The sequence below is a fragment of the Schistocerca americana genome, chromosome 2 (assembly GCF_021461395.2).
Source record: "Schistocerca americana isolate TAMUIC-IGC-003095 chromosome 2, iqSchAmer2.1, whole genome shotgun sequence".
NCBI lineage: Eukaryota > Metazoa > Arthropoda > Insecta > Orthoptera > Acrididae > Schistocerca > Schistocerca americana.
Genome location: NC_060120.1, coordinates 548,238,550 through 548,260,806, shown reverse-complemented (window position 1 = coordinate 548,260,806; position 22,257 = coordinate 548,238,550). Strand labels below are relative to the sequence as shown.

The 22,257-nt window shown below is 41.7% G+C and overlaps 1 protein-coding gene across 1 annotated transcript in view; it reads right to left on the bottom strand.

The window, feature by feature from the left end:
* The window catches only part of LOC124595199, a 105,863-nt gene that overhangs the window by 58,265 nt on the left and 25,341 nt on the right, over nt 1-22,257 (bottom strand). The window contains exon 2 of the mRNA XM_047133835.1: nt 4,978-5,109. Coding sequence (XP_046989791.1) covers nt 4,978-5,109 — 132 coding nt within the window. The remainder of the gene's footprint in view (nt 1-4,977; nt 5,110-22,257) is intronic.

Below are 22,257 nucleotides of genomic sequence, written 5' to 3'. Positions count from 1 at the left end.
TTGCTGCTTAAACCATCTGCATTGTCATACTTCTTGCATGGTTTGTAAAGCACCCCAAAATCGAATTTGCTTAATTTCAGTGCCTGTCAAGTCAACCAACTCAAAGGATCCTTCAACACTAATAGGCATTTTAATGCCACATGATCATTTACAACTCTGAATTTTCTGCAATACATGTAAGAATGAAAGTAAGAGATACCATATATTACACCCAACATTTTCTTCCCTGTGGGCCAGTAACTTCAGTCAGCTTACTTAACTGTCAGGATGCATAAGCTATTGGGAATTCTTTCTCATCTACTATCTGGTCTAAATGCATCTTATAGTCTGGTTTCTCACGCCACAGGACAGAAAAAATTATTCTTTGTAATTTGGAAATATTAAAGAACTAGTTGTTAGGGTCACCTTCTACTTCTCGATTGTGGGTTGACAGTCCGTTGCCTACTGGAATTTTACACATCTCCTTAATGCGTCAATGGTCTGGGAATGTTAACAAATCCCTCACAAAGTTTCAATAATAATTCAATAATCCTAAATCTGACTGTAATCGTTTTATAGTCTATAGTGGGAGAAGGTCAAACAGTGCACGTATCCATTTTAGGAAAAAGACACTACCTGATAATCAACGTAACGTCTATCACCTGCTGAATGTTAAACACTTCATATATCCATTGCACAATCTCTTCCAGTCTTTGGAAAAAAAATCATGTTATCTAAGCTGACCATACACTTGTATAATTTCAACACTTTCGATACTCTGTGTACCAATTTTTTGAATGTTGCCAGCACATCGTTAAGCACAAGTGACATCTGTTGATATTTTTAGTGTCCCCAGAGAATGGTAAACGCAGTCTTCCACCAGCCATCCGGTACCACTTCCAACATCTGGTAACCACGTTTTAAATACATTGTGAAAATGCACTTGCATTGACCCAAGCTATTGTTTCTGTCATATTAAGTGTAGTATAGCATCCAAAACTGTTCTAGTAATTAAATAACGGTAACTGCAACACGGCCCGCGTTTTTTCGTGCCATCTGACGATATTTTGAGTAAAATGACAACTACTACTCCCCAACGATTATTACTCTCTTCAATAATATCATTCCACTACTTATTGATAAATTCGTCCATTACTGACTCTGAATGATGAAGTATTCTGTACAGCTGACTTGTCCCACATAATGATTCTGTGTCATGTTTTTGATGTCACTGGCAATGGTCCACTAGGATTGAACAAATATTGGAACCTTGTGAGAAGCTTCTCCAAAACTACTCTATCTTTTCGCTTCAAATGCAGTGCTTTCTCACAAAATGCAGATGTACTGCCATTTTGTATGTAGTAGGGTTCCACACTTCATCCCTTTCAAATTTGTTTGTGTTGAGAAAGTCCAACTTGGCTACTAATAACCCTTTTATCAAAACCACCTCACTGGTGCTGAAATTATCCTCATAAACCAGCACCATATTTTCTCCATTCACTTCCAACAAACATGCCACAATTCTTTGTATAAAACAATGCAATACATCCAGTTTGTCACTGTCTACCAAAGGCTCTACCATACTCAAAATATTAGTTGGTAGGTCTGGACATCCTCTAACTGTAGTACTAGCATATTACAGGAACAACTAATGAATCAATCGTTTCCCAGAAATTTCTGGCTGCTTCCTGATCCTCCACTTAAAATTACAGCGTTCTCAGTCTCAAAACACAGTCCTTGATATCTTCCAAGCATCTCCTGACTGTGTGAAATACAAAAATCTATGAAACAAGTGTTTATTTCGTGAGGACTCCTTAATTAAGGACAAGGAAGCCTACAATATATTTAGCTGCAGTGAAATATCTTTTAAATAGTAGAACAGTATCGATCACTGTGGAACAGTACGGAAGAACCGCCAAGCTGGAAGAAAATATATATGTGGAAACATCAAGTAGCTCGGAATTCGTGATGAGACGTAATTGGCGAACTCACGGAAAGGTCTGAATTAACGTGACCTATGTAAATTCAGAGATGGTAGAGTTGAAAATTTTACACAGCAACGTAGAATAACTGGGGTGTTTCAAAAGCGGTAAAGAAGTGTCCATGTATTTAATGTCGCTTGAGCGCCATTGGTGAGAAGACGAAAACACAGTCTACCACAACATTACTGAGGCGTTCGTGACCACTTGTCGTCATATCACCTCCGGATCTTCGGCGGACGTTTTTAAATTATTTTTCTGACATTTCTTCTGCACTGGTTGCTGGCATTTTCACATAATTTCCGTCACCAGCAATGGAGGATGAATCTTTACCAATACTAGTAACTACTGCTGATGAAACATCATGAAAATCGTTGAACAAACGTCAGTCAAAAGTCCCAAGATGGAAATCAACAAGTGATGTACCGTCTGCTTTCCGGTATCCTTTATTGAAAGCCACGCTAATTTACAGCTCCGAAGACACTTGAGAAAATGTTCTATCACAGTATTTTCTAATAAAACTACAAATACATATTAAGTGGATGAGTATCAAAAATAAATTAACAAAAGATAAATATATCCTCGTTTACAAACGAAATGAGAAGCATCAGGGACTTGTACTAAAGAAATATAGCAGTAATAGCATAAAAACGCAATTCCAAACTAAAATAATGAGGATGGAATAACATCTCTTAAAACAAAATATTATAAAAGTGTCTCATTTTCTGAAATTCTGATTGTCAGTCTATTCTTTGCGAAACAGGTTGCCAGTACCTGTCCTGCTGAATGTAAATCTTATATGAGTTTTCTGTCTAAACGATATTGTCATAGGTTTATACGGACAAATATCAGACCAAACACAAAAGTAAGGGAAATTAATAAAGAATGAAATTAGACGAATTTACTGGACTGCAACAACGAGTTTGTGATAAAGAGACGCTGTGTGATTAGGGAACTAAAATCCTGCCCCACCATCTCTTGCATCTATGAAAACTATTTGCCTCAGCCGCAAATAAAGAGTAGGACACAACAGTTTACGTATTTGAGGCATACTTGTCATGCACACATTCTACATCGTCGGCGCTCATTTGGATTTTGTTAAATAGAGTCGGAATTTTTCAGTATCCTCAACTAAAGTAGTCTTTTATGTGTTTTGCGTATCCAAAACACCTTTTACTTGAAGGACAAGATCACGGAGTTTCGTATCTCAGATGACAGTTCTCAATGTGAAGACTATGGCGTCGTAGTGGAGATCCGTAGTGGTCACACCAAGGCTCCGTCCGAAGAGTTCAGTCCATAGTAGTAGCAAAGTTGCGCTGTTTAAGCACTGCACACAGTTCTGGAAATGTATGCAGCCGAATCCATATGCGTACCCGTGACATGATAGGTAACCAGTATCGTAAACCAAAGTACAGTCCGAATCAGAGTCCTAAGTAACACACAAGAGTGCTAGTAGCGGCTTCATCGTGAAAACAGCACAGTGACGTACAGTAGATATCTTTCACACCACTACCAAGCTGTGACACTGAAGCGAGCCCCTACAGTAACTCTGGATATCGTACGATTTCTTGTCGTCTGCTGGCCAGATCATTTCCCTTACTTCTATTCACTGCACACTTCGAAGTGAGAGAATTTAGAAGAACACCTACTGACTTATCATGAATAGCAAATATATCTATGTAAACAAACCAATCTCCTAAAACTTGTAAACGTAAGACTTCTGTTATTAAATGAGTTGTGACCGAAAAAGTGAAACTGGACAATCAGGCTGTGTATTAGCCCATGTATTTCCTACAGGATGCGTTTCAGTTGTCTTCGTCAATTTCAATTGCAGGAAAAATCGTGGGTTCATTCGTAAGTAAATTGGAATTCTTGTAGCAACTAGTGTGTTCCTGAGCAGGAGGGGGAGTACTCTGCCATGAAAAATTACTAGTGATCGTTGCATTTCCATTCATCAATTAATGATCGTATAAGATTTGTTTCACCTGAAAATATGAGTCTTCCGTAGATGAACGCTCACTGGAACCTTTAAGAATACACTGGTCGGTTTGAAGCGCTGCAGGACGTGTAGAATTTCCACCAAACTGTCCTGTGGCCCAACGCTGCTGACGTATTTCATGGAAGGGTCGTGTTGTTTATGTGTGAGTCGGTTATATGGAAGCAGCGCCGACAAGGAGGCGTGAAAGGATGGCACTATTGTGTATGGATGGGCGTATGACAGAAGCTTTAAAGAGGTTTCCCCGATATACTGACCAGCTCGCTCTGTCCATCGTGTCTACAAGGAATGGTGCACCACCCGCAGCCATGTAAGAGCAGTGATCGTACAAAAATTCTAACCGATAGGGAATAGAGACAAGTATCGCTCCTCGTCAATAACAATCGGTTTCAAAAGTGACAGAAATTATTGCCTTTGAATACATGCCCATATCAAACAGTTTCCGAGAAAAGGGAACCGCATGCAAGGAACATTTGGGGGTCGGGTACAATGCAAAAGGCCACTGCTCACAGCAACATATTAAGCTGCACATCTTCACTGCGGCAACTAACAAACTGCACAGTAGTAGACTGGCGGCACGCAGTGAGTCCGAAGAACCGCGATCTTACATCTTTTCAGTTGCTGCAAAGGCCTTGACTACACCTACACCTACACCCTAATTAGACGTTTGAACTGCAGTGCGAAGAGGGTGTAGTCCAGGCCCGAGGTGGTTGCCTGATGTTTTTGAATGTGTTTTTCTTAATATTACTTGCGTCCGGTCATTCAGATTACTACGAACATCGGGCAGGATGTTTATTTCAACATTCTCGGTGACCAAGAGGCGCTGTTTCCATCGTATTCCTGGATGGCTGATGTGCTCATATGAGTCTATCATTAACGGAATTGCTTAAAATTAGTTTTCAACAATCGTGACATCAACGAAGGAGCACATGGAGAAGGTAGAGCAACACCCCTAAACTAACTCTAACATTGCATTTTGGCTTAAAGATACGTGTAATCTGAAGAGCTGGCACGTCCACTCACCGACGTGTGTGATCTTGCCGCAGAGCTGCTCAGGGCGAGAGCAGTTGACGAGATTGGCCACCTCAGGAGAGAACGGGTCCCCGCAGCTGGCGTTACCCTTGGAGTTGCAGTAGTAGCAGCGCAGCGCCCATCCTGTAACACCCCAACGACAGATCGTGCCTAATAACCAGCTGACACTCAGTTTGACACATTTTAAAACAGCTCCCAACCAACAATTTCAATTAAAATGGCTACAGCAATAGGCACGTAACTTCAGTGAATCCAAGAAAACTGGCCGGCCGGAGTGGCCGTGCGGTTCTAGGCGCGACAGTCTGGAGCCGAGCGACCGCTACGGTCGCAGGTTCGAATCCTGCCTCGAGCATGGATGTGTGTGATGTCCTTCGGTTAGTTAGGTTTAATTAGTTCCAAGTTCTAGGGGACTGATGACCTCAGAAGTTAAGTCACGTAGTGCTCAGAGCCATTTGGGATTTATTCTTAGGCAACAACCGTTGTTGGGTTAAGAACCACCTAACTAACATACGTCAGGAGATATTACGTCATAAACGCACCAAGGTGTGAAAAACTTTCGCATTGTCCATGACGTTCAAATTTATTGCTTCTTTACTACTAATTCTATTTTCATCACGATTCACGGACACTGTCCACATATGCCGCTGAACATACCTGCAAAATTATATCATTGTATGACACATAGATCAGGAGATATGACGTATAAACTGCCGCATATTGTTTGATGTTTAAATTTATTACTTCTTTTCTACTAATTCTGTTTCCAACACATTTTGCAGGCAATATCCACACATGCCGCTGAATATACCTACTCCAATACATCACTGTACGACACATAATTAAAGAGATGCGACGTCATAAACACCGAGATGCGTCAATAATTGCATGCAGTATTAATGTATTTATTCTTTACTCCTAAGGTCCTCGTACAGTCGAGACAAATTAAGAAAATCACTGACACTTTGTAGTGCTTTTGACAGCTTAGAACTGCAAAGCGCCAACAGCTTTAGGCGAAAACACCAGCCATCTATAGAATTATGGAGAGGCCTTACCTAAGTGACGTTTACAATATCGCTTCACTCAGCGTACACACACTGCCTGGGGTCATGTATCTTAATTTGGACACTTTGCTAACACATTTGTACATTATGCATTTTTCGTTCCGCAACTGTTTCATAATTTCAAAGGTGTTTCCACAAACACGTTAGAATGAAATTTTTTCAAGTCTTCAGTACAAACAAAATTAATTTTTTGTTTTCGTTTCTGATTAACAACCGGCAAAATGAATACTCTGGCAATGCAGGGTTTGTATTGTAGTGCTGTAATGCGTCTTATAACGCCACAACCTTAGCAATGCTAGTCACGCATCGGAACGCACAAATGTTTCTTCGCGAGAGGTCACAAACAGACGAAAAAACCCTAGATAATTAAAAATCAATACATATCATTAAAGTTTACGGACACATTTGTAATCATTGTAGAACTTGTTACTGCGTTACTAAGTTTACTTCAAGTCCTCCAAACATCAAATGCAAATTTGCCAATGATTAAAACTCAGACGGCGGAGACCGTAACATATTCCTGAAATAGTGAGGAACAGTGAGGGGAAGTCTAAATTTGGATGCGATCATTCTTAATTGATTTGACTATTTGCTTAAGAAGGCAACGACTGTTATATTCAGTAAGAAATCCAAACGACTCTTCCTCTTCGTGGAAGAGTCACAGAGCTAGAAACACTGTTGCAGTTAAGAAAGAATGAGAAGCGTCTGTGGACGAAAGATGTTGTATAGTTGTATGTGCTGCAAATCCCGGCCAGTAAACCTTGACTATTGCCACATCTCCCCTGCCCCACTAAAGATGGCACTATACAAAGAAACTAAGTTGACACTCGGCGTGCTGGCTGATGGGAGCGACCATAAAGAAATTTACCATTCAAAGTCGCTCCCATCAGCCGCCGTGCCGAGTGCCAACTTAGTTTGCGCGTGGATTACTACTCATAAGAATTCAAAGTGCAGCCGCTCCATCGTCAGTTTGTCAGCTGCTTCTGGGACCAACAATTGCAGCAAGACGACTTCCACGAGCCCGCGATATTCTCTCCGCATTTACCACTTCGACTCAGGTGAAAGTTCGTCTGTTTATGGTTTTGAGTAAGAGACAGAAATTTGAGATAGAAATATCGGTCGATCATAGGCATCACCGTTTGGAAACGGATAATGTAGCTACACTCTGCTGTTTGCAGTGAGACGACAGCGTCCCCCCTGTGGTAAGCCGTCATCTAAACCACCCCGTTTTGTTGCCTTAGCCGCTGCCTCATGGGTTCAGCTCTCTCTGTAATGTGTTAAGCATCTCCTCACAAAAATTCAGCACTATACAGCACTTTAAAATCATTGGTTTGTTTAAGGTCTTTGGATAATTTTATATGCCGACTTCTGCGTTCACTGATTACTGGGTCTGTATGTCTGTAGCTTACCTTTCCAGTGAAGCCTGGTCTCGCCTGTATGATTGCAAATTCTGGGAGAGAGCTCGTATGATATATCACATTAAACATTAATCTGTTTTAATTATAGTTGTTTACCCTGTCCAGTTTTCCCAGTTTCCTTATTAACTGGGGTACCCTGAAACCTGTAATGATGTAGGTTGCGTTCCATGATAGGGACCGAGTTATACCTCCATTACATTCCTGGCCATTTGCAAATTTCCGCCCCAAGAGGCTGATTAATTTGCTACGGCCTGAGAACTCTGTGTCGAACCGTTTACGACCGGCAGACGAAGGTGATCACGTCAGACAATCTTTTAACAGTTCCTCTTCCACGCTGTTAAGGCTAAGGGATGTCTACCGGCCGCTGTGTCGTTCTCTACTTCACTTCTACTTCCGCCTTGCGGATGTGGTCAGCACACCGCACTTCCGGCCGTTTTGCCGACTTTCCATATCCTGGAGCTGCTACTGCTCTATGAAGCAGCCCCTCATTTGACCTCACGAGGTCGATTGCACTTCGTACCATCCCCCGATACAAGAAAAATCCTTGACAGATTCTGGAATCGAGGTCAGGTCCTTTGAGAAGTAGACATCTATGCTGTCCATGCAGCTACGGAGGCAGACTACGGCAGACAATAGAACAATCATTTATTCTGCAGGTAATAACCTGCTATTGTGAAGTTTCGTTTGTTCTTATTAAGCAGGTAGCAATTTATTTTGTGCTTTTACGAACCAAAAAAACTGGTTTCATTTTTGCGATAGTCTAGGGGCAAGAACTTTCAAATAAAGAAAACTAAAACATAGTTCTCTAATCTGATTAAAGCTATAAACGTTTTACATTTTCATCAGATTAGTTCCTATTTTACCTTCAGCTTGCCAGTATTTCCTTTCTATCCCTTCCATATCCCATGTAGGCTCTTCCACCTACAGTGGGATTAGTATCCTTGAGGCAGCCACGGTCATAAGATAACATAAGGGAGGGAAGTTCAGTGCGCTATCTGTCTATAAATCGCGAATTCTGTTCTGTGTGTTAGCGTATTTGTGTAATTAAATTATCATCTTATTAAAGCTCTATTTGCGGACATAGTGCGTTGCGACCGAAGTACTAAGGCTATTCGTTTATTAAGGTCCGATCGGTCGCTAATTGGAAACCACGGTGAAAATTCGATGTCGCTTTGCACAGTTGTGTTCGACAGTGTCTCTAGTACGCTTTATCTCGCTCTTTTCAGTTCTGATCCCACAGCGAGGACGTAAGGATGCCTAGAAAGAATTGCCCCCACCAACTACAAGTGCCTGCTGAGTCGTTTCACCTATTTCAAATGGTTCAAATGGCTCTGAGCACTATGGGACTTAACATCAGTGGTCATCAGTCCCCTAGAACCTAACTAACCTAAGGACATCACACACATCCATGCCCGAGGCAGGATTCGAACCTGCGACCGTAGCAGTCGCGCAGCTCCGGACTGAGCGCCTAGAACCGCGAGACCACCGCGGCCGGCACCTATTTCATGCAGCCCACATAACATACGAGTGAATGGCATGCATTTACTGCCTCGTGACAATTCTTGGCCGCACTCTGCAGCGGCAATAAAAATGCTCCTGCAGCCTTTCCAATGGGAACCGTTTTATCACCCACCATACATTCCGGACGTGGCTCCCTCTGATTTTCCTCTTTCATCACATGGACCGCTGGCTATGAAGAATGCCCAATCAGCGAGATGCAGGTCAGCGTAGAGAATCGGAAGAAAGCACAAGCCGCAGCCTTTTATACCGAGGATTGGTTGGTTGATTCGGGGGAGTTGACGAAACAGCGAGATCATTGGTCTCGTTACATTAGGGAAGGATGGGAAAGGAAGTAGGCTGTACCATTTCAAAGGCACCATCCCGGAATTCGTCTGAAGCGATTTACGGAAATCATTGAAAACCTACATCAGGATGGCCGGAAGCGGCTTTGAACCGTCCTCCTCCCGAATGCGAGTCCAGTGTGCTTACCATTGCGCCATCTCGCTTGGTATGCCGAGGGTATTGGAACTCTGGTAGAACGGTATGACGAATGTGTAAACTGGAGTGGCGACTATGCCTAGAAGTTTCTGGAAAGTGTACCTAACTATTATGTACCAAGATGGCATTTACTCTTTCGGACATGTCCGAAAGAACAGATACCACCGGTGACCATGCAGCTCGTTAGAATGAAATTACAATAGAATGAGCACCGTTAGCTGATTACAGGCGTTGACATACGTCAACGGGGACAGATGAAAATGTGTGCCCCGACCGGGACGCGAACCAGTGATCTCCCGCTTACGTGGCAGACGCTCTATCCATCTGGGCCACCGAGGACACAGAGGATAGCGCGACTGCAGGGATTTATCTCTGGCACGCCTCCCGTGAAACCCACATTCTTAACGTATTGTCCCGCATTACATTCGTAGTGCCCACGCTCATTATACTCATTACTCGCGGCGCGTTGCCGATTCCCGTAAGAGTTCGGGCATGGTCACCGATGGTATCTGTTCTTTCGGACATGTCCGAAAGAGCAGATACCATCTTAGTATGTAATAGTTAAAGCTCACCGGCCGCTTGACCATCTTCTTCTTCAGTGCAAATGCACAAACAGCGCCCGAACTCTTACGGGAATCGGCAACCTGCCGCGAGTAATGAGTATAATGGCTAAAAAAATGGTTCAAATGGCTCTGAGCACTAGAACTACTTAAACCTAACCAACCTAAGGACATCACACACATCCATGCCCGAGGCAGGATTCGAACCTGCGACTGTAGCAGTCACGCGGCTCCGGACTGAGCGCCTAGAACCGCTAGACCACCGCGACCGGCGAGTATAATGGGTGGGGGCACTACGAATGTAGTGCGGGACAATACGTTGAGAATGTGGGTTTCACGGGAGGCGTGCCAGACACCACCGCGACCGGCGAGTATAATGGGCGGGGGCACTACGAATGTAGTGCGGGACAATACGTTGAGAATGTGGGTTTCACGGGAGGCGTGCCAGAGATAAATCCCTGCAGTCGCGCTATCCTCTGTGTCCTCGGTGGCTCAGATGGATAGAGCGTCTGCCATGTAAGCAGGAGATCACGGGTTCGAGTCCCGGTCGGGGCACACATTTTCATCAGTCCCCGTTGACGAATGTCAACGCCTGTAAGCAGCTAACGGTGTTCAGTGTGCCTAACTGTTGCAAACAAAGCATTTCTGGTTTCCATTTCGCGACCAATCGGATTTTACTCATAGGAACACCCTCGTATACCATAGTAAATTTAAACGATACAAAGTGTTCGAAGAAACGTACGTAAAGATTGATCTGGTGATGTCAACAGCCGAAACTAACCACTAGATTCCTGTCTTGACATTATAATGAAAAACAGATGACGTTTTTCTTGCGAAACATTATTGACTAAATCCTGAGAGCCAGTGTTCGAGGGAGATTTCCAACAGTTCAGCTGCCCATGTGTCTTACTCAGTGATTTCTGAATGTAAAATTTTAGTGCAGGGCCGGCGTTAGTGGTGGCTAAGCCGGGTGCAAGTGCCCTGGGCTGGGGCGTGCCTACTACGCTGAAGCGCCAAACAAACTGGTATAGGTACGCTTATTCAAACACAGAGATACGTAAACAGGCACAATATGGATCTGCGGTCGACAACGCCTATATACGCCAACAAGTGTCTGGCACAGTTGTTACATCGGTTACTGCTGCTATGATGGCAGGTTTTCAAGATTTAAGTGAGTTTGAATGTGGTGCTATAATCGGCGATGGGACACAGAATCTCCGAAGGAGCGAGGAAGTGGGGATTTTCCCGTACAATCATTTCACGACTGTACCATGAATATCACGAATCCGGTAAAACATCAAATCTCCTGCATCGCAGCAGCCGGAAAAAGGATCCTGAAAGAACGGGATCAACGACGACACAACAATCTTACAGCATGACAGAAGTGCAACCCTTCCGCAAATTGCTACAGATTTCAGTGCTGCGCCATCAACAAGTGTCAGGGTGCGAACCATTCGACGAAACATCATCGATATGGGCTTTCGGAGCCGAAGGCCGACTCGTATACCCTTGACGGCTGGCTGCACAACACAAAGCTTTACGCCTCTACTGGACCCGTTAACACTGAAATTAGTCCAAAATTCCCCAGACATGAATATTAATGAGCATATCTGGAATGGCTTGCAACGTGCTGTTTAGAAGAGATATCCACCCCCTCGTACTCTTATGGATTTATGGACAGCCCTGAAGGATTCATGGTGTCATTTCCCTTCAGCACTACTTCAGACGTTAGGCGAGTCCATACAACGTCGTGTTGTGGCACTTCTGCGTGCTGACGGGAGGTTCAAATGGTTCAAATGGCTCTGAGCACTATGCGACTTAACTTCTGAGGTCATCAGTCGCCTAGAACTTAGAACTAATTAAACCTAACTAACCTAAGGACATCACACACATCCATGCCCGAGGCAGGATTCGAACCTGCGACCGTAGCGGTCGTTCGGTTCCAGTCTGTAGCGCCTAGAACCGCGCGGCCACTCCGGCCGGCCTCACGGGAGGCCTACACGATATTAGACAGGTGTACGAGTTTCTGTGGCTCTTCTGTGTAAATAGAAATCGAACGCAAGTTTCAAAATCTGCACGTATGGCTCTGAATAAAAGGCGTGAGCGCTGCAGTGCCAGTCTGAATCCGCGGGATATTTAACTAGCTATTAAATTAATGCAAAATACTACAGCTATACATAAATGTCACGACCAATCCATCAGACACCGCAGAGCAGTAAATATTATTTTTACATATACGCAAGTATTGTAATATTTTTGGTCGAATTTTAATTTCCGTAACTGATATCAGATTTTAGTCGAAGTATAAGAGTTTTTTTTTAATATCAAAGTAAGTAAAAGGGTATAATTATGAAAGAAGTTTATTTCTAGCCATATCGAACATGTATGTTATGTAATACGTTCAAGTATTCGTTTACGGATCTTAAAAACCTCGCCCCTCGCCAAGTTCTGGGTTCGCATAGTGACTTAGCTAAAGCGCTTGTTTTGAAACTTCTAAAATATTTTGATTACTTTCATATTAAAATAATTTAAGTATTAATGCAGATTCATTAGTGAAAGAGACAAGTGTCTTAACACGAATTTTGAGTCGGGTAGCTTTCCGCAATGGTAACACCGGTTCCGCCAAATCACCGACGTTAAGGGCTATCGGGCTTGGCTAGCACTTGGATGAGTGACCGTCCGGGCAGCCGAGCGCTATTGGCAAGCGGGGTGCACTCAACCATTGTGAGGCCAATTGAGGAGCTACTAGATAAGGAAGTAGTGTCTCCTGTCACGAAAACTAACAACGGCCGGGAGAGAGGTCTGCTGACCATATGCCCCTCGGCATACGCATCCTGTGACGCCTGTGGACTGAGGATAACACAGCGGTCGGTCGGTGGCGTTGGCCCTTCAAGGCCTGTTCGGGCGGAATTTAGGTTAGTTTCAGCTTTCAATTTACGTCCGGATAAAAATTTAATTAATTGACATCTACAGTTTTTCTATTTCATATCTTCTTCTTTTCATTTCAAAATGATGTTCGCCTTTTACAGAATTAGGACGATATCGTAGACAAAAATACATATGTTTCGTTCATTTTAAAACGGTTTATGCTTTCACTTTCATTTGGCCAGTTGAGCTTCTTTCGGTTAGCGTCTGATATGAGCCACAAGTTTTGTGAAGCCGATATTACAGCAATGAATTTGCTGTCTTCGTGCGAATGTTTACTTCCGAAACTTAATATGTTTTCTTTTGTATTGCGGTTTATCATTACTCATTAGTCATAAGTAGTACTCATTAGTCATAAGTAGTACTCAGATGTCAGTCGAGCTGAATAGCCTGCTGCACGCTCTCCGTTATTCTGTGGTTGTGTAGCACGTTACGTATTTGTATCGTTGCATCACACAGTTTTAAGACTTAACAAATTACCCGAATGGAAAAAAGCGTTACAGTGCTACATCAGGTTATCAAAAAGGAGAAGGTAAGACCGAAAAACTCAGTGCTGCGAAAAAGGGACATATATTGTTCCCTCTGCGTCACTCGCTAAACCAATAGTGTCGGGGGAGTCAGAAGGACGTGGAGATGACTGAGGATCCCTAATTGTTAGTTAATAGGATCAGGATTCACAGAGACGAGATTCGTCGTTAGATAGGTCCACTTATACCTGATTAAGGTTGTTGTGTTGTAGGTACTTAAGAACGAACCGCTTGTTCAAAAATTATTGCCATTTTTCATTTTTTTTTCTTCTAGACCCCAAAGAGAGATGTTCGAAAACAAAATAGTGGATCGTCCTTTTAAGGGCTATCGGAAAAAGGGATAGTCTGCGTGGACAGATGCGTCCATTTGCTAAGCATTTGCCCGGATTACAAAAGGCTTTTGGCTTTGACTGCGGAGGCTTCTATTCAACTAATGGACATTCAGAAGTATTTGAAATCATTTCATTATGTCTTTATGTCTTCAATTTACCGTAGGTATTAGCTGCAATAAACTCACATTACATTGGGCTTTAGGAGAGGAAAGCCACAGTAGACGTTGTAAGTGCCAATATTAAGATTTCACTGGAAGAACTAAATAAATTGAGAAATGGTTCGGATACTATTTAGGCAGACAGTTGCGACCCAAGAGAAAATATTGGAATATCACCACATTTGACTGTAACGATTGGCGGCACAGGTGAACCGAAAGACAAAAGAAAACGTTTTGCAACAGAAGATTTGATCCTGCACGCAAACGACATTTTGAAACGAAATGTTTTCAATGTGAGTCTAGATACAGTTGTATAAAACTCAACTACACTGACGGAAAAAACTGCAACACCAAAAAACAATTGTTGTAGAGCAATGAAATTTCGTGAATACTTTTGTCTAGGGAATCTATTTAAGTGATTAAATTGTCAGATCACAGATTTATGGAGGTGTGAGATAAGACATTGCAAACGTGAATGCTGGTACATTAATACCTGGTGTAACTGACAGAATTTTGCGTCTCCCCAAGCATGAAAACGTGCGTGCATTTTGTCGAACAGGTGCCGGATGTCAGTTTGTAGGATTGACTTCCATGCCAGTTGCACTTGGTAGGTCAATACAGGGGCAGTTAATGCTGTTCGTAGCTAACTCTGGAACTGTCGTCCGATAATTTCCCATACGAGCTCAACTGGAGACAGATTCGTGAGCAAGCAGAGGAAGGCAACTTGTCGACACTCTCTAGAGCTTGTTGGATTCCAACAGTGTTATGTGGTCGAGCGTTATCCTGTCGGAAAACACCCCCTTGAATGCTGTTCATGAATGGTAGTGCAACAGGTCAAAACACCGGATTGAGGTACAAATTTGCACTCGGGTTGCGTGGAATAATCGCGAGAGTGCCCCTGCCGTCGTGCAAAATGGAACCCCAGACCAGAACTCCAGGTGTAGATCAGTGTATCTACCACACAGACACGTTAGAAGCAAGATTACTGGGCTTTCCGTCGTATGAAAGCTGCGAATACCCTTGGAAAGGCATTAACCTAGCTGTGTGTTAAATGATCAACTTATGAGATGGGACCTATTCTTTGAAAGAGATTTGTTTTTACATAATTTACGTTACCGTAAAGACTCGAATCTAGCTCGAACGCTGATACATCGATTGCGCAGTCAAAGAAACATTTTAACAAAAGCTGAACTGAGCGTACCGATTCGATCTATGTAAAATAAAACACCTTTGTAGATCTTCAAAATTTACCGTACTTCTGCTTGTAATGTGAAAGCGTAAAGAAGGTCGTCTTTAAGCCATAAAAGTGAGCGGTCTTGCCAGCGTGCAGACAACAGTTATTAATTAATAAAATTCAAGTAATTTATGTTCGATACTGTAAATCGGCAAGTTATTGTGATGAAGGTGTTGAACGGTGCAAAAATTGCATCAAAGACAGGAGAAAGGTAATGACTGTAATTTGTGACAAAAACGTGAACCAAGAAGCTAGCAGCCGGCCGCGGTGGTCTAGCGGTTCTGGCGCTGCAGTCCGGAACCGCGGGACTGCTACGGTCGCAGGTTCGAATCCTGCCTCGGGCATGGGTGTGTGTGATGTCCTTAGGTTAGTTAGGTTTAAGTAGTTCTAAGTTCTAGGGGACTTATGACCTAAGATGTTGAGTCCCATAGTGCTCAGAGCCATATGAACCAAGAAGCTAGCACAGGACAGGCTGAAATCTAATCGCACCATACAGTCAGAAAATTACTTATGTACTGTTTATAAATAACCCCTAATTGCTTGTGGGAATTATTTGAATATATGTAGTGTTTAACAGATTTCTTATTACATTTCTTTTCCTTTTTACCTCCATGTCATATTATTTTTATAAATGTCAAACAGCCTTTACTGCAACAGAGAATACTGCGGCATCCTGGTCGTAGGCAGAAGGTCGCTCCTTGTCTTCTGTACAACTCATAGCTGCCCCATTTATTAATGATTTCATCTGCAAATGCAATGTTTTTTATTGTTTATTGTCAAAGGTCCCTTAGGTAATTATAAAATTCATACTGATTACGTAAAGGAATCCGAGTTATTCTTTTCCCAATAAGAGAAGCCTTTGCGTAATCAAAAACTAGCCTCCTTCAGACAACGATCGGGAGCCGACCAGAAGACGGACGTCTTCGATCGCTTTCGTGTTTCCTGTGGCAAAGCTGCGCCAAACTGAGAACACGAATTCTGTTATGAAACACAATATACGAGGGCTGTCCAGAAAGTAAGTTACGATTGATCGCGAAATGAGAATCACAGTGAAAATCAGAAATGTTTCATTTGTAACAGTTACCTACACCTTTCAGCTACTTCTCTACGTAGTCGCCGTTCTGACTCAGACATTCGTCGTAGCGTTGTGCCAACTTTCCAATAGCCTCATCATAGAAGGCAGCCGCCAGTGCTTTCCGCCAATTCTCTACTCTGGCCTAAAGCTCGTTGTCTGTGCCAAAATGTGGTCTTCATAGCCAGCGGTTCGTTTGAGCAGAGATGAAACTCAGTGGGAGACATTTACGGGCTGTATTGTGGGTAACCAAACATTTCCAATTGAAACGATGCAGGAACATCTTCATTGCCCCTGCAGAATGAGGATGAGAATTGTCTTGAAGAAGAAACCACACGACAGTTATGTAATGTTGGTTGCATAGCTTCAGGGAAAAATTCTCACCAGGCCCTCGTACTTGACGGGAGACACTATTTTCTATAACATCTTTACGCGCTCACTAAGAGCTCAGGATTGAAAAGAGCGACATAATTGTACCTAGAGTCATACTAGAGACACTGCCCAACACATCTTTGCAAAGCTTTATCGGATTTTCATAGTCGTTTCCATTTCGCGACCGATCGTAACTTACTTTCTGGACAGCCCTCGTATATCAGATTAAAATTGAAAAAAATTTAAATACATTGAATTTATAGTCACGAGAGTGTCCCCGCCGTCGTCAAAAATAGAGCCCCAGACCATAACTCCAGGTGTAGGTCAGTGTATCTACCACGCAGACACGTTAGTTGCAAGACCTCAACTGTCCTCCTTCTAACCAACACACGATCATCATTGGCACCGAAGCAGAGCCGCTTTCATCATAAAACACAATAAGCATCCATCCTCCCTTCCAGCGAGCTCTCGCTTGACGCCACTGAAGTCACAAATGATGGTGTCTGTGGTCAGTGGAATGCTCGCTACAGGACATCTGTCTCGGGACTGTCCTCGAAGTAACCAATTCGCAACAGTTTGTTGTGTCACTATGATCCAAACTGCTGCTCAGCTTGCTGCTGCAGATGCAGTGAGTTGCGCCAGGACCATAATTCAGTGATCTTCTCTCTCGGTAGTGTCACGTGATCATTCAGAGTACGGTCATTTCGCAACTGCGTATTCTCGTGAGCATAGCCTCCAGCGATCATTTACAGTGGCTCCGGTATCGCAGAAGGAACATCCAGCTTCTTGTAGCCATATTAAACGACCTCGTTCAAACCCAGTGAGGTGTGGATAATGCCGTCATTGTTGCCTTAAAGGCATTGTTGACGAACTCAATTCACAATGTCCAATCTCAAAGGTAACTAAGGATCACGACTGTTACAGAGTGTATCTAAAGCAAACCTGATTTGCATCCTCATAGCGACGCTACTAGCGCCTATCTCTCCTATGCGACTGGCCCGAAATCTGAATACACATTAGCTTTTTAGATACAGAAAGACGTCTACCATCTCCAGCTTATCACGCACATCACATACTTGGTGACGCTGCGGTTTTTTTCATTAGTATATAAGTTGTGGTGCCATAGATAACGCGGACACATTTGATTTCTTAGGAAACTACATGAGCGTATACGATTCTACACTATCAGAACGCGTACAAAACATGGAAGAAATTTTGAAGTTAAAAGATCCTTGCACCCAATTAATGGTCTGAACCACTGCCTTCCTCCGTATATTGTCAATGCTCTTCATAAGTGCAATTTTAATAACATATTTCCAAATATGATGGCAGTTTTGTAGCTTTTTCTGCACTTTGGTCACAAAAGCAGAGCCGTCAGCCAGCCTTCTTCCAAAAGTTAAATAATGTTTGAGAACTACAATGTGACAAGAGCGGCATGTTAGATTACTTATGACTGCAGTAAGTCACAGTTAGCCCGCTCATTACTTTATACGAGGTTTATAAGAGTTTGTCTCATCTAAAAGTGCTAGAATGAAAGTGAAATAAAAAGATGATATTCATGTAAACTGAGAAAATTAAAGAAAATCTTGAAAAAAGGGCGCTGTTTCATTTTCTTTACTATAATTTTCTGACATTACCCAAGAAATAAAAGTTTCAAACAAAAAGCTTGGTTGAAGGGACAAATGCCGGTTTTCTAGGGCCGGCCCAGATTCAGAGTGATGTTGCAATCCGTTTGGATGTTGTCGAGTTGTAAGTGGGTGATTTTACAGACAATACGTTTTGATTAACTTGATAGGATGTTTCAGTTCCAAAATGTAGAGCCTAATTGGAAGAGGGCTGTATATGTTTCATTTATGAGGTAAGCTAATATCTCAGTAGGAGAAAATGTGGTACCGCCTTCTTGCTGTATTCAGTGTGTAGTGTTCAGTGTTCTTGTCTGTGGATTAGTTGACATGTCTTGTGTAGCCTGGCAGTTACTGTATATTGTCTTCGGGGTAATTGCCCTTGTGTCATGGTTTTCTTTGTTGATGGGACATTTGTCATAAGTTTTATGTAATTTTTCTTCTACGCGTATTGCATATTTCACATGGAAGATTTATACATCTTTTATGTGTAATGACATTTCTTTTACCTTGGTGAAAAAATATTCATGGTTCTGTATGATTCTTCTCTAGACAGATGTTGAATATATGAGGTTGGAGTATCTGCAACATTTTAACATATTATGATTGACGAGGAAGTGTTTAGTGTTCTTAGATGTGATATTTGATGAGAAATGTGAATAGTCGTTTCCCATTTGGCACGTGTTACCATATTGTCATGATATGCTTCCTGTACGTTCGTTACTGTATTTATCTTCTATGTATATACTTCATGGCTGAGCTAAGTATGTTCTTTCTTAACGTTGTTTTGATATCACGAATAGGTAGTGACTTTTCATGCAGAGATTCATATTTTGAGGATTTGTCAGTGGTTTGTTTTCTCACATGATCTTTTGACTAATATTTTTACTGCAGTACTACTGAGTTATTTGAACACTGTGTAGTGTAGTGAGATGATACAGGATGATGACTTTCGCTTTCGTGGTTCTCAAACTTTTAGATCATAAGTGAGCGATTCAACCGATTGATGAGTAGTGCAAGTGAGACTGAATAATGTGTAAGAAATTTTATGCTAAATATGTTTAGTCTTTTTCTTAATGTTTTGTTTTCTATGTTGCTGAAATTTTGCTGCAAATAAGTGACAATACTGTTCTCTTAAATAGCGTGTAGTTCTAATTGAAATTTATAGTTAGACAGAGTCTTCTAAGTATATATTTGCAGTTTTGTTGAATGCTGTGTTCTGACTGGAACTTATTCACCTGTTGGAGGAGATTATTGTTCTGCTCTTGCATCCTGTCAAGTTAGGTTTGGATTCTGATATTGGTTGCCCATTGGTCTGTGGATTACAGTGGGCAGGGAAGAGAGCTTCGATCATTTATGCTATTGCACAATATTGATGAGTTGTTGCAAACTTCGGATGTGGATCTGTTCTCCTCCAAACTCGCTGCCAACCAACAGATGACGTTCGACGACGTCAGCATCACGAGCCTCTAAGAGTGACACTTACAGTCATCAGTAACTTAAACTGTAAATCTCAATGACCCTTCTAAAAACTGTTATAGTATTTGGTGTCAGTATAGATTATGTGTGGCATTATTGGCCTACGTCATTATTACTTGGGATATGTTCCTCATTCCAAGATTCCTATTTGCATGCCCGATTATCATAAGCATATAACAGAGTTTAATAGTCATATCAAATTCTGTAGCTTCGAAAAATTGTCGACCTAATTTAAACTAAGTAACTGCCAGTTTTCATAATAACAGGCCTTCAGCCTAGTATTCATTTATTTTAAAGTAATTATTTAATTTAATTTAACTTGAATGATGTCACTAAGGAAATATTGAAAGAAATTTGCTTCTATTTCCATATCATTACGGTGTTGATTGCTTGTATCCATTATTCCAGAGTTGTATCGACTGTCGCTATTTCTTAATGAGTTACAGGATTTTGAAAGATTTAATTTTATGATATGATGAATTCATCTAAAAATAAATTTGTGAAAGTTAAGTACTAGTGTAGTGCGACGTTTCTGTGTAGTCGTCTTCGCGGTCATTTCAATGTTACGGTGGTCTCAGTACGTTTTACCGTATGAAGAAAGTTCTCTCAAGATTACAAACAGCAACCGCAGGGAATATTTGCATCAGCAGTCATGATACTAAATTAAGTAAAAGCGTTGTACATGTAATCGTATATTACATGATTACATATCCTACTGCTTAACCAATTGATTTAGCTGTGAGCTTTGTCAGTTGGACTGGCAATCGTTTTATTTCAAAATTATCGATGTTCAGGCAACTGAATTATTCACCCAGTGTAAACATTTATTTCCGTAAAACATCAGCACCAGCTTCAATCCTTTTATTGGTTAGTATTTCCGTATCGAAAACATTGAACTTAAGCCACTCTCGGTAGTGAGTTGTACGTGTTTTTCATTTCGATTCTGCGGTATTCGGAGCAGTTAGCCATGCTTCCGAAATCCACTGGTACACGTCACACGTTCAAGTGATTTGACCGGAATGTAAGGACATTACAAGATGCTTTCAAAAAGCATTCCCAAAGTTAAGGAGAACAAAAATCCTAGTACCTAAAAACCTTTAATATTTTGTCCCATTATATCTCAAACAACAATGTAAGGAGGGATCTAAATTAAGTCAGTGCTTAACTATGTCTGACGATGCGAGCTTTGTTGGCTTTAATGTGCTCAAAAATTTAGAGAAATTGAGACTGCCTAAAGTGGTCCAAGCAATACGATAAGAAACGTAGGCAGACCAAGAAAAAGATAGAGTAACATGTAAAAGTTAATCACATAAGCAAGGTCGTGATTCTGATGACAGTGGTGACCGTTAGGATTTTTAGGAGCTTGAAAGCGAATAGTGATCCTGCCTTGTCTTCTCTACCCGTTTCACATGAGAGACCTAATCGTATTCGAGAAAAAAAAAGAAACACCGTTGAGAGACGCTGTTTTCCTGCGGGAAGAGATTTAGGTCGCGGGCTGAAAGTTAGCAACAGCTGCTCGCCGGCTGCCGCGCAGACACCTAAGGAGTCACGCGTGGGGGGCAGAATAGGTTGCATACTACAGAGGCATACCAACAGCTGCTACAAGTGTTGCGTGCCATTTGTGAAGTTCCTTTGTCGGCAGTGGCAGTGTACCGTAACAATTTTTGTAGTAGCTTGGTCTATAAATGTCTGAACTGAGTTACAAGTCGATAAGTGGGAAGGAGGATTTTTCGTTCGGTAACTCTAAAAACCAATGTGAATGTTACAGTTTTCAGTACCCAGACAAAATACTAATGTTTCCTAAGAACATGGAACAGGCGCCCAAAACATAAAATAAAGTGATGGGTAAGGTCTTCATTAAAACTGCTTTTCACTATGTTTGCTTCTGGTGGGGAAAAAACAACATTTTCAGTAAAATGTAGGAATTATTGTTCAACTACAAGAATGTTTTAATATTTGATGTCACTGAAATTGCGCAAGATTGTGGGCTGATATACAACCTTTAATAAAGAAACTATTTTCCCGTTCACTGCTTGACGTCAAATGTTTCTGTTTCATCAGGTAAGACAGCGAAAACTCCACACAAATTCAGAAGTTTAGGTTGAACATATCGTAGAAGATGCTTTTTAATTTTATCCATTGTTTTTCAGTGTTTCGTCCACGACTGTTTTACTTTCGTCATAAGTTGCGTTTATTTACTGCACTATGCATTTCGAGCCCTGGAGGCTCATCTTCAGGTGCTTTTTAGTGATTTACATCAGGTTTTTTAGATGTTTGCCTGTTGATATTACATTTTTTTGTTGCAACATATTTTAGTATTGGATACCACTTACCTCACACAGTGAACACAAACAATCCAATAACACAACACAGTGGAATACATAACAGTTGCCCTTCATTTTACGTAGGAAAAACTGGAAGAACCTTCCACACACGGTATAAAGAACACACCGACGCCTTTCGACTAAACCATTTTGAAGAATCTATAATAGCTAACCACTTGTATATTAATA